Source organism: Alternaria arborescens (assembly GCF_004154835.1).
Source record: "Alternaria arborescens strain FERA 675 chromosome Unknown contig_14, whole genome shotgun sequence".
Classification (NCBI taxonomy): domain Eukaryota; kingdom Fungi; phylum Ascomycota; class Dothideomycetes; order Pleosporales; family Pleosporaceae; genus Alternaria; species Alternaria arborescens.
The window spans coordinates 736,460-748,682 of NW_021167869.1; the positions used below are offsets into that span (position 1 = coordinate 736,460).

Consider the following 12,223-nt stretch of genomic DNA (forward strand, 5'->3'; position numbering starts at 1 on the left):
TGGTTGTGTTTCATGTTTCAGCGGTACAACCTCACCTGCGCGTTGATTGGCAGAGAGTGCCTGAGGCTGACTGCGTCTTCGGAACCAAGCGTTACTGCTAGGAAACAGAACAGCGGGCTCGAACGCCCTGCGATCTGTTGCAAGGAAGGAAATCCGTAGCGGCGGCAAAGCGGATGCACAACCCAGGGATATCGATGTCTGCAGGAGTCAGGTGTGATGATGATACGGGGGATGTGCACCACTGGTCTAGGCGGAGCTCGTCTGAATCAAAAGCTACGAGCCGCCGCGCTCGAACTGACCTTTCTTCTTCACCTTTGACCACACAAGGATATTCTCTTCAAAACCCAACTTTCCGTCTCTCCTTCCAGGGCGCTTTGCTGCTCATTCCATTCATTCAGTGTCGCTAGCCGGCCTATTCATTCATTCTTCTGCACATTGAGTCCTAGTGACCAACCGTCCTCGTTCGTGTGTCATACTATCACAGATATCCTACCAAAAGATACAACCGCAATTCTTTTACTGCCAACCGCAATCGACCACCCGCCACAATGAAGACTCAATCTATGCTTCTCGCCGCTCTGGCCTCGGCCCCTGCTGCCCTTGCCCACACTGTTTTCACCGATTTCTTCGTCGACGGCGTGCCTCAGGTTTGTTTTGCCAGTCATTCCATACATGGTACATGCTAAGAGGAACCAGGGTGATGGTGTTGCCATCCGCATGAACCCCAATGCTGCGAAAGCCAGCAGTCCCATTGCCAGCCTCGATAGTGACGACATGGCCTGCAGTACGTTTACTTTACACGACTGTTTTAGACGCGATGCTAATGATCACTCTTAGATGTCGGTGGTACCAAGGGAGTCTCCCGCGTTCAGCCTGTCAAGGATGGCGCCCTCCTTACGTTTGAGATCCGTTCGTGGCCCAATGACCCTACCAAGGAGCGTCTTGACCGCGGCCACAAGGGTCCCTGTGCCGTTTACTTGAAGAAGGTCGCAGATGCTAGCACCGACAAGGCTGCTGGTGATGGCTGGTTCAAGATCTTCGACCATGGTTACGACGCGTCTACCGACCGCTGGTGCACTGACGAGATCATTGACAACAATGGTCTATTGAATGTGAACCTCCCCAAGGGCCTTGAGGGAGGTGACTACCTTGCCCGCCCCGAGATCCTTGCTCTCCACGCCGCAAATGACAATGATCCTCAGTTTTACACTGGGTGCGCACAGATCTTCCTTGAGAGCAGCGGAAACCTTGTCCCGGAGAGCACTGTCTCCATCCCTGGCTATGTAAAGTATGGTCAGCCGTCTACCGACTTCGACATCTACAACACTCCCAGCAGCAAGTATGTTGTCCCTGGCCCCAAGGTCGCCAAGCTCACAGCTGGTGGTACGCAAAAAGCGTCGACCACCCAAGCGGATGGGTTGAAGCCCGAGGGCTGCATTATGGAGAACGCAAACTGGTGCGGCAAGGAAGTTTCGTCGTACAACACAGAGAAGGGCTGCTGGGCCTCGGCCCAAGAGTGCTGGGACCAGAGTGATGTGTGCTTCAACACCAGCCCTGCAACTGGCAATGCAGGTTGCAAGATCTGGCAGGACAAGTGCAAGGACATCAACGCTCAATGCACAGCTATGAACTTCAACGGCCCTCCTAACAAGGGCAAGGTTCTGACTCCTGTCAAGAAGAGCATCGATGTTGGCAAGATCATGGCGACTGTAGGCGGTGGTATCGCGGATGCTGCGCCCAAGACGAGCTCTGCGAAGAAGGAGACACCCGCAAAGGCTACTCCTATGCCTGTGGCTGACAAGGTTGTATCTGCTGCGCCCAAGCCTACAGTCGACGACCAGTACGAGAGCCCTCCTATCGTCGAGGCTTCGGCTGCTCCTCCGGCGCCCACAAAGCCCAGCACCCTTTCCAAGGTCCCTGTCTCTACCATCACCGTCGGACCATCGTCCGCGAACGGTCCTGCCCCAACTGAAGTGTCATGCCCCCAGGGATGGAAGTGCGTTACTGTAACGGATGTTGAGGTTGTTACCACGACGGTCTACGTGACTGCTACTGCATGGTAGATGGAGATTTGGGCACGGTGGAAGGAAAAGAGAAGAAAAGGTTACTTTCTGCGACGGCGATCGCGAGCTCACGAGCTCTGTTTTGGGATGAGGTTCGCTTTCCAGCTATGAATGATACATGTTTACTTGTTGCACACTTGAAATCTATTTCTCTCCCTCGATGGTCCGCATCTTGACGCTTCCGTCCTCCATGCCAAAGTAGACGGCGACAGGCTTCTGGCCACCCCGTACGGTCTTGGTCAATTGATCCTGCTCGCGAAGTCGCTGCGCATCGATGCCGTTTAAACCAGAAAAGATGCCAACCTCCAATACACCAGTCAGGCCCTTGATGGCCTTGCTAATCGTGTTGACCTCCCACGTACCGTCTGTTCCATCACCCTTGCCCTTTCCAGCTGCAACGTCGGCAGAAGTGAGCAGGGCGGGGAAGGGCGCATCGATAATGTAAAAGTCCTGGTCCGTTTTCAGGGGTCCCGACTTCTCGAGTAGCGTAGTCCTTAGCTTGGGGCCCGTTGAACCAAGCATCCTAAGCGCAGCAGCGACCTTGAGCTGAGACATTGGCGCAACCTCTATCGGTATCGTTGGCCAGTTGGTCAAAAGGCGATCTTGTCTCTTCCTGTAGTCTGCGACACACACGAACTTTTTGGCCCGCTCGGCGACAAGCTTTTCCTGAAACAGGCATGCACCTCCTCCCTTTATGCAGTTGAGTTCCGAATCGACCTCATCGGCGCCGTCGAAAGCGACGTCGAGCATTACACGATCGGGGAGACTGTCGAAGGAGATGGCGGTTAGGCCGGCGTTGACTACGAGTTGGCGCGACTGGTAGCCCGTGGGCACGAAGAGGATGTTTGGGTTGGTGGAGCGCTCCTTGATAGCCTCGACGACGTATACAATGGTAGTTCCAGAGCCAATTCCAACGTGGGTGGCTGCAGGGTCGAAGTGATCCGCTACTGCTTGGTGAGCAGCAGCGCGCTTTGCGGCCTCGACAGTTGTGTCAGTCATGTTTGTTGCGTGTCTAAGGAGACGAGGTTTAGACGGCTGTATGTGTAATCGAGAATTTGGCAGAGGTCGGAGGGGCAGTCGAGACGTGAGATGACTGATGCCGCGCGCTTGCTGATTTATATTGGCCACCCAGACGTGGTTCAACTTCAACGGCATTAACCGGATTGCAGCTTATTTTGCAGTGCTCAGGATAATCTAATGCTTATGGAGAATCGCGACGAGACGGCACGGGAAGAACAATTTGCTCGTGACGAGATGATTGAGCATCGGCCAAAATGACGATGTGAGCCCCACCAGCACCGATACCCCGCGACAGGGATGCAACACTAGCGCGCGGGCTGGCAGCGCGTTTGGTGCCTGGCAGCTTGAGCTCTCACTGGTCTTGGACAAACACCGACCGTCCTCCCACTTTCAATACACTCTGGTCGCGACAATGGACCATCTTCCGCCTCCAGTCCAGGGTCCGACTGCCAAGGAAAAGAAGTAAGTCTCTTGACGTCCCATCCACTTACTTTCTGCGCGATTGCCGACTGACCAGACCAGATATGACCGTCAACTGCGCCTCTGGGGAGCTACCGGCCAAATCGCACTTGAGAAGTCGCATATCCTGCTCATCAACTCCGGCCCAGGCGTTGTTGGCGTAGAGACGCTCAAGAACCTCGTCCTTCCCTGCATCGGCAACTTCACCATCCAGGATTCCGCCGTTGTGAGCGAAGCGGATCTAGGCGTCAACTTCTTCCTAGAAGACCAGCACCTGGGAGGGTACCGCGCCGAACACACGTGCAATCTTCTCAAGGAGCTCAACCCAGATGTGGATGGTCATTTCATCACAGAGGTACCTCAAAGCATGCCCTCCGCCGCTCACCTGCTGACCCAAGCAGCCCATAGAGTCATGGCTTGCCAAACCTGACGCTCTACGGCCGTATACCCTCATCCTCGCGACTGCACCTATCCGTCCTGAGATCCTCGCTAAGCTCTCCGACCACGCAAGCGCCGCGCTTATCCCGCTGTTCTACGTCCACTCGGTCGGCTTCTACGCCCACTTCTCCGTACACCTGCCTCCTGCCTTCCCCATCGTAGACACACATCCCAGCCCCGAGACTACATCAGATCTCCGGCTATTAAGACCATGGCCAGAGCTTGTACAGTACGCCGAAGAGAAGACGGCCGACTTGGAGAACATGAAGCCAGAAGATCACGGGCATGTCCCATGGATAGCACTACTGCTGCATTTCCTTGAGCGTTGGAAGAAAGACCATGGCGGCGAAGTACCCCAGACATACAAGGAGAAGACCGAGTTCAGAACGTCGGTAGCGCAAGCCGCACACACCAACAACCCAGAAGGTGGCGAAGAGAACTTTGACGAAGCAGTGGCGGCCGTTCTCAAGTCGCTGAACCCACCGCAAGCGAGCAGTTCTGTCAAAGAGATTTTCACGGCGCCAGAGTGTCTTCTGATCCGCGACGACTCCCCAAGTTTCTGGGTCATTGCCAACGCTATCGGTCTATTCTATACTAAATACAACGTCCTCCCAGTTCCTGGTTCTGTACCCGATATGAAGGCGCGCTCAGCAGACTACATTCAGCTGCAGAATGTGTACAAGGCAAAAGCACGAAAGGATCTGGCAGAGGTGGTAGATAGTGTCCGCTTCCTGGAGCGTAATGCTAACCGGAGCACGCAAATAGACGAGAAGGACATTGAGACATTCTGCAAAAACGCAGCACACATCAAACTAGTGCGCGGGCGGCCATTCCACGTCGTACAGGCAGGTGAAAAGATCAAGTGGGGTGATCGTGCCAAGTCAATCGGTAATGAAGTCAACAAACATGCGTTGATCCAACTAACAGTTTATAGCCCAAACGCTCACATTCCCTGACTCACAGATTCCGCTGTACATTGCTTTCCTAGCTTGGGATGAGTTTGTTGCGACACACGATCAAGATGGCTCAGGAGGAGCACCTCGCGTTGCTGGCGAGACCGACCCCGAAACAGACTCAGAAAAGCTCACAGGGATAGCCTTGAAGATTGCGAACGATCTCATCAAAGAAGCAAATGCGTCTATTGAGGAAGAAGAGTTCGACACGATCAAGTCGCAGGTTGGAGAATATGCACAGGAGCTGTAAGTTATCAACGCTATACTTGACACCCCTACTGCATGATACGAAGGAACAGTAGGCTAACAGAACCATAGTGTGCGAGCAGGCGGCGCCGAATTACACAACATCGGTGCCTTGACTGGTGGAATCGTTTCACAGGAGATCATCAAGGTCATTACAGAACAGTATGTTCCTGTCGACAACACATGTGTATTCGATGGGATCAAGAGCAAGAGTACCGTTTTCAAGGTCTGAACAGGTGTGTTGGAAGGCACAATGACAAGGTAACGATCTAGCCCTGGAATGACGAGAGCTTGTTTCTGCCATCGGATAGGGTGGCTGTGCCCTGCAGTAACGAAGAAACGAAATCTAGCATAAGAGGAATTGGCATAGCTGGGCGTTTATGTATCGCTCCCGCTGTGTATGGGGGACGAATCAAGAGATAGCATACATTAGCTAGGGCGCAGCAGTTCACATACCAACAAAGACTAGTAACTAGTACACCCTATCTAGACTGCGCAGAGCGAGAGTGGAAGTAAGGCTGATGCATCATCGATCTTTGTCCTTGTATCTGAGAGTATGCACAGATGCTCTTACTTCAAGAGGTGCTTGTACGAAGTAAGTCTATGTCTCAAAGGCAGTTCGTCAGAAACCTTATTCACTCAACCCAATCTCACTAACATTTGCTCAAACTGGACCTCCAAGTTGGGAGCCGTACAAAAATCCACGTATAGTTCATGAATGTCTGAACGGCGCAAAGTGAACTAACCTACTTTAGCCTTTTCCTCAACTCCCCGATCGCGACCCACTTGCGCTGATGACAAAGCGATCAGAACCCAAGCGCGGTCACGTGGTCGACGTGACGCGATCGAAGCCGGCGCGTCGGAGTCCAGCCCAAGAGGACCCGTCTGTCAACTCTCTGTCATACCAAGTAATTCCTGTCTGCGATAGACCCATGGACTCTTCCTTCGATCTCCCCGACTCCACCGATTGGATCAAGACTTCCCTACCCGCGTTCGAACCGCTCGAGGCTGCGTTGCGCTGCGAAGTCTGCAAGGAATTCTACAACAACCCTGTCATCACGTCGTGCAGTCATACCTTCTGTTCAATATGTATACGAAGATGCATTGCAGCGGACGGGAAGTGTCCAAGCTGCAAGACTGGATGTTCCAGCGACAAACTGGCGCCCAACATTGCCGTCAGAGAAGTGGTGATGCGGTTCCAGGAGGCGAGGCCAAAGGCTATGGAGTTGGCGCGTGCAGACAAAGAAGGAGAGGCTGTAGCAGCGAGTAAGAAGAAGAGGAAACTAGACGATACGGATATGGAAGATGGGGACAACGTCAGGCATACACGGTCGCGACAAACACGAACGAGAAGCCAGCGCAACAACGACAGGAGTGAATCGCCAATGGTCGTCGCTGATAGCGAGGATGATGGCGATGAGGATTTCATGCCAGACGGCATGGCTAGGTGCCCAATGTGCAACAAAGCGATGAAGGCGGAGCTGGTCTACAACCATCTGGACGTATGCACCGGGCCTGAAGCTTCGCAGGGACGCAGTACCCGGTCAAGGTACTGAAAGACAACGCATCGTTGCTAGATCATGCGACTGACCATGGTTTACTTTAGGACTAAAAGCGCCTTTCCACCTGCCTTCCAAATCCGGAAGAAGGACCCCTCGCCTCCGCCTATGAGATTGTCACAGCTCAACTACGCTATGTTGAAGGAGACTGCGCTGCGCAAGAAGTTACAAGAAATTGGCATACCTACCTGGGGTACAAAGGACTTGATGAAGAGGCGACACATCGAATGGCTGAACATCTACAACTCGAATTGCGACGCTGATGAGAGCGTGAGGAAGAGTAAGAAGCAGCTTTTGAGAGAGTTGGATGAGTGGGAGCAGACACTTGGTGGGAAGGCGGGCACTAAAGAGAGCAAAATAATGAAGAAGGATTTCGACGGCAATGGGTATGCGAAGTCACACAAAACCGAATTTGACGACCTAATCGCACGAGCACGGCAGAAGCGAGGCACCCCCAAGACAGACAGTGAAGAGCCTTCTGAGCGAAACACGCCTGCAAAAGAGCAGAACACCGAATCGCATATTTGCCATACGGAACCAGTCAACAGTATCGAAATCTCTAACCATGGATCATCGTCGAACCATGTTCCCTCGGATAGACAAGCATCGCCATCGAATAGCGGCAATCCTTGCGAGAACAGCGAATTAGCGCTTGATGGTATACGAGCGAAAGTTGAAGAAGCCAGAATCACATCCGCCGAAGTACCTGCCTTGACGTCTGAGCGGTCGATAGAGGGCGGAGGAAGGCGTGGCTCGGCGACTATGGATGGCATACAGAATTCTTTAGGAAGTTCAAATCGCAACATGCCCATGGTCGCGCTTCCAGAAGAACCAGTCCGAGATGTGGAGGGAGGCACAGCTGTGCAATAGTAGGTAGTTGCGATGATTGACAACAACAGAGCTAAAGGCCCATCTTTTAAAAGGGCTCTTATCGTTCCAATAATGGTGTCTTTCGCACATAACATCCACACGCATTTGTTAAACAAGACATTTACACTCATTGTGACAAGCTTTAACATTCTCAGCCATGGAGCGACTCAGTGCAGACGGAAGCCTGTCCCACGATTCAGCCATCGGCACACCACAAAAAATGGACTCTTCTCGAGTATCAGACACCGTTCCTTCAGCATTTCCTCCATTAGCAGCACCGTCTACGCCCACGAACAGCAGCGTGCCTTCAGTACCTTCAAACGTATCTTATATCACAGCACCTGAATCACCAACTTCACGTAGTCGACAGACTGTTGAAGAAAACAACGTAGTACACAGAGTCCTCAGTCTACCCAGAGGAAGACGGACACCATCACTAAGGAATGCGCCAGATTTGCGGTGGAATCTATCACAACCACCAAGGCTAAGTTTGGATGAGCCGGGGAGTGTGGTGTCAGAAGACGATGTGCCCGTTGATAGGAGGGAGAACCAAAGAGCGAGGCTTATTCCTTTGGTAGAGGGCCCAAGTCCTGCTGGAGAACGTCCGTGTTCTGACGAGGAGCGTCCGATAACCCCTCTACTTCCCCCGACTCCAACTAGACAGGACGCTGCTCACGTCAACTTCTCCCGCCCCAACCCAGTCAGAATCCGAGACGCATTCGCTGAGTGTCAACCCCACCGTCTTAGTCCCCTCGACGAGTCCACAGACTTGCGTCCACGACGGTACCCGGGAGAAGGCGAAGGCCATCCCGCCTACTCTCCACAGCCATCCTACGGCTCCATTTCCTCTCGGGTTACATACAGCGGTGAAGACGAAGATCCGTCGTTGAGCACAGCGCAGCTTGTCTCCGTGCAGAGGGTGACGCCCGAGGACACGGGGCGAGACGAGGAGGCTATTGCAAACAGGCAGCTTGAGCCTCTCTTCGCGAGAACACCGCCGTTTGAGACACCAGAAGAGGAGATGATGCATTTCTATAGACGGCTGCGGCAGAGGGCCAACAAGCAAACCGCATGGGAACGAAGACATCCTTATCGACATGGGATGAGAAAAGTATGGCGCAAGGTCAAGGATTTCTTTAATTTTTGATTTCGAGGCATACAAAGTGTATCATTAGTTCATTTCTAAAAACTCCGACGCCTTTGTAGACGCCTTGCATACCCCTAGTTTATCAACAGTGGTGCCTATATTTTCCCATCTCTGCTCTATTGATACCAGCTTCGTTCGTCATAAGTAAACCCCTGCATTCCCATACCATTAAAACCAGCTGCGCCAAAACCGTTTAAACTTCGAGTCGGATTGGCATTTCCATTTCCATTTCCATTTGCATTCCCATTCGTGTAACCATTCACCGCGTTTCCACCCACAGGTCCTCCACTCATCTCATTACTCATGACAGGCGCGTTGTTGTTGGCCTGGAACGGACCTGCTGGGCTGGTCGTGTTGGCAAACCAGTTCGCAATGTCATCGATGCCTTGTGGGTTCCAGTTCTCAAAGTCAGTCGCGAGCTGTGTCTGATCGCGGTAGATCCAATCTTGGCCTTCTCGTAGTAACTGGTCCACACCGCCGAAGAGCTGGCTTGGAGAGTTTCCAGCGGTCGTTTGTCCGCCATCGACGGAACGTCGGCCTTGTGTAGACGCCGGTGTTGGTGCATCGAGGGCGGACGATGAGTTTTGTGGTGTGCTGATCTGGTGCTGATTGCGCATGTAAGCCAGGGCGTTTGCGTCGGAGGGAGGTATAGAGTGGGTGCTGGAAGGGCGCGCAGAAAGATCATTGCTTACGGAACTGTTGGTGTTTGCTGTTACTCGGTTGAAGAACTGGGGTGTGGCCATGTTCGTCATATTCATGCTATATGGTTGCAGGCTTGGAGATGCTTGGTCCGCCGGTGATGGATGATGGTTGCTCGTCTGAATGGATGCACGGCGGTTTGCTCTAGGTGTGTTGATCTCGTTCCAGGGACCGTATTTGGCATCGGTCCGGGACAGTACTGTGGCAGCTTCTTCTGGCAACTCGACTTTCCAACGATTGGCCAGAACGCTGAGAATGCCGAGGGTCCGGCGGGCACAGAGCCAGCCTTCAGCTATTTCCTCAAGGTGCTTGACGCCATGTATAATGTCGCGCTTCGCATTCTTCTCCGGTAGATTCAAAAGGTGTATCGTGCATGCCGAGTGTGCGATATATACACAGATGTTGCATATCTGGCGCAAGCCATGCGATCGCTTATATAGTCGAAGTAACTTTGAGATCATGGCAGCAGCTTGTGTACACAGCTTCCTTGGTGATACAGTTGCGGGCAATGGGGAATTGTTCGGGTTGTACTTCAGGAACGGTCGGAAAAGATGGATATACAACAATTGAAAGAACATACTGCAACCATGTTAGTGTGACCCCTGTTGCACAATGCGCAGGGCGTACTTACTGCATGACAAGCATGTGTGGTAAACCACCTTCCTTGGGCTCCAACTCTTTGGGCAACTCTCTTTTCCACGTCTCTAGACGCATATGTATTTCGCTCAGCTTCTTCAGCTCCGCTTGCCTGCCTTTGACCTTGTCCATATCAGTCGGGTTATAGAAGGAGTTCATTAGGTCGCTGGAGATTTCACAAAGCTTAGAGATCTGAAGCGCGACCGCACGAGTCCGACTGGGCTGAGAATGTGCTTGACTGAGACCAGAGTCTGTGACTGCGCTCCACGTTTCCGCATCTTCACTAGGAAAGACTTCGAACTTGGGGACTGTAAGGATCGTGTTGGGCAGTTGTGGTAATCGTCCCATGTAGTTACTCCAGCACTTGTCGAACAGAAAGCAGCCCCAGAAGGTGATCCTTCGCGCGTCTTCTTCATTGTCGTCGATTGTGTCCTTGCTGTGCATACCGAGATTCAGGCCGAGGTCGCATGCCATGCGGAACGACATGCCGCTGTAGACCCATCCCTTTGCTTCTCGCCCGCAACCAGCTTCTCGTACAGACATCAACGCCAGAGCTTGCACGGTTGTCAAAGCTGGCACCTCGTGCAGATCGTCCTCCATGATCAGCCGTTTGGCTTCTTTGAAGAAGTGGTCGCCCGCCGTTGCAGAGTCATCGCGGATAGCTCGGGCTGCAGGCCAGGATGTGAAGTGACAGCCCAGTGCTAGCATGGCGTTGACGAGTAACGGCGAACAGTATTGTGTCTTCCTTGCGGACCCTAGCGGCGGTTTGCCTAGTTGAAACTCTTGTAGGAAGAGGTTTTTGGACAGGGTGGTGAAGAAGCTGTAGTGCCAGCAAAAGTACATGCTAATCAGGTGCTGTACGAGCTCCGGGTCCGAGGTGACAGTGGTCCACGAGCAGAATGGATCCTGGGCTTCCGGGTACTGGTCCTCGGAGTATGTGTCTGGCGACTCGGCCTCTTCGCTGCCTTTGCCCAGGTATATAAGATGTGATGTGCCGCCAATGTATCTCGTCGATCCATCCTCGAGCCGCAGCTCGCCCATCTTTCCGCTCAGCTGGCTCTCAAAGGTGCCCTTGGCCGGGGCCATGATGGGGGTGGTGACTGGGCTGATGGGCTCATCCTCGTCGTCTTCGCCGTTCTCCTTTGCAATGATAGCTTCGGCGACCGAGTCCAAGCTCTCGCAGGTGCGTATTTGCTGTACAAGGTGGGCGACTTCGTCTTCTGGGTAGTTGAGGATGGCCTGGATGAGGGTCTGGAGGGTCGAGTTACGCGTCTTGAGGTTGTCTATGTCTTTCTTGTAGACGCCCTTGCGGCGGTGGTCCGAGTTTGGGTCGTAGATGCATGGCGTGTTATAGACGGCGGCACAAGCTGAGCAAGCCGGAGTGGTTCCGTCGCACTATGTCTTAGATTAGCGACTCTACTGCTGGCAGGCGCGTGGTTCCGAGGGCGCTGGCGATGATCCGGAGAATGCGTGTATAGACCGGAGAAAGGGCATCAGGGCCAATTCCTGTTACCTAAACGTACCTTGGACTTGCGCTTCCTGCACGGAACGCAGGCGGAAGAGATGCACCGCCTCTTCTTGGGGTCGTCGCTTCCCGCATCCCTCTTGCCCCTTCGTCCCTTCTTGGCGGGCGCGTCGGAAGTTGGCTGCGCTTCCGCAGTGTTGTTGTTCTCCATAACAGGTCCTGAAGGTTGGCCGGAGAAGCAAAATGTGGGGGAATGGCGGGGCGCGCTCTGACGGGCCTCGAGCAGCGCGACATTAATCAGCGGCCGCTGGACATGTCAATCGCTCGTGCTTCCGTCCTCTATCTCGCGCGCTCAACATGGCTGGCCAAGGACAGGGAAGCCGGCGCAATCGAATCAGAACGGCTGTCGCTTTGGGCTGGTGAAGAGGGATTGCGCGACCGTCTTGCGTCGTCGAGCTTCCTTGCTATCGCCTGCCGTGTTATTGGTGCAATTCGGCCCTTATCTGGGGACTTGCTCTTAGCCGACGAACGCGTTCGTCCATGACTGCAGCCAGGCGCGATAAAGCAATGATGAAGTTGGCGGGTTGCACTCTTCGATAGGATATTTACCTCAATACAAACGCCCATGGTGGAGCCTGGCACGCCTCCAATGCATTCCCACAACCAGA

The 12,223-nt window shown here is 53.4% G+C and overlaps 6 protein-coding genes across 6 annotated transcripts; 4 read left to right on the plus strand and 2 right to left on the minus strand.

Annotated features, from left to right (window-relative positions):
• Nucleotides 1-548: 548 nt before the first annotated feature.
• AA0111_g6733 (hypothetical protein) lies at nt 549-2,063 on the plus strand (the record flags this gene model as incomplete). Its single annotated transcript, XM_028652988.1, has 3 exons — nt 549-647; nt 697-784; nt 838-2,063. 3 exons carry the CDS (start codon nt 549-551, stop codon nt 2,061-2,063), a joined length of 1,413 nt encoding a protein of 470 aa, XP_028505883.1.
• Nucleotides 2,064-2,207: 144 nt separating this feature from the next.
• On the minus strand, nt 2,208-3,062 carry AA0111_g6734 (hypothetical protein; the record flags this gene model as incomplete). Its single annotated transcript, XM_028652989.1, has 1 exon — nt 2,208-3,062. One exon carries the CDS (start codon nt 3,060-3,062, stop codon nt 2,208-2,210), a length of 855 nt encoding a protein of 284 aa, XP_028505755.1.
• A 433-nt stretch (nt 3,063-3,495) lies between these two features.
• AA0111_g6735 (NEDD8-activating enzyme E1 regulatory subunit) lies at nt 3,496-5,411 on the plus strand (the record flags this gene model as incomplete). Its single annotated transcript, XM_028652990.1, has 5 exons — nt 3,496-3,545; nt 3,606-3,897; nt 3,944-4,868; nt 4,915-5,179; nt 5,252-5,411. The coding sequence occupies 5 exons, from the start codon at nt 3,496-3,498 to the stop codon at nt 5,409-5,411; spliced, it is 1,692 nt and encodes a 563-aa protein (XP_028505756.1).
• Nucleotides 5,412-6,111: 700 nt separating this feature from the next.
• AA0111_g6736 (hypothetical protein) lies at nt 6,112-7,608 on the plus strand (the record flags this gene model as incomplete). Its single annotated transcript, XM_028652991.1, has 2 exons — nt 6,112-6,728; nt 6,786-7,608. The coding sequence occupies 2 exons, from the start codon at nt 6,112-6,114 to the stop codon at nt 7,606-7,608; spliced, it is 1,440 nt and encodes a 479-aa protein (XP_028505753.1).
• A 157-nt stretch (nt 7,609-7,765) lies between these two features.
• On the plus strand, nt 7,766-8,755 carry AA0111_g6737 (hypothetical protein; the record flags this gene model as incomplete). Its single annotated transcript, XM_028652992.1, has 1 exon — nt 7,766-8,755. The coding sequence occupies one exon, from the start codon at nt 7,766-7,768 to the stop codon at nt 8,753-8,755; it is 990 nt and encodes a 329-aa protein (XP_028505754.1).
• A 116-nt stretch (nt 8,756-8,871) lies between these two features.
• Nucleotides 8,872-11,766, minus strand: AA0111_g6738 (Nitrogen assimilation transcription factor; the record flags this gene model as incomplete). The annotated part of the gene is made up of 3 exons (XM_028652993.1): nt 8,872-10,033; nt 10,086-11,485; nt 11,614-11,766. The coding sequence occupies 3 exons, from the start codon at nt 11,764-11,766 to the stop codon at nt 8,872-8,874; spliced, it is 2,715 nt and encodes a 904-aa protein (XP_028505741.1).
• Between the last annotated feature and the right edge of the window lie 457 nt (nt 11,767-12,223).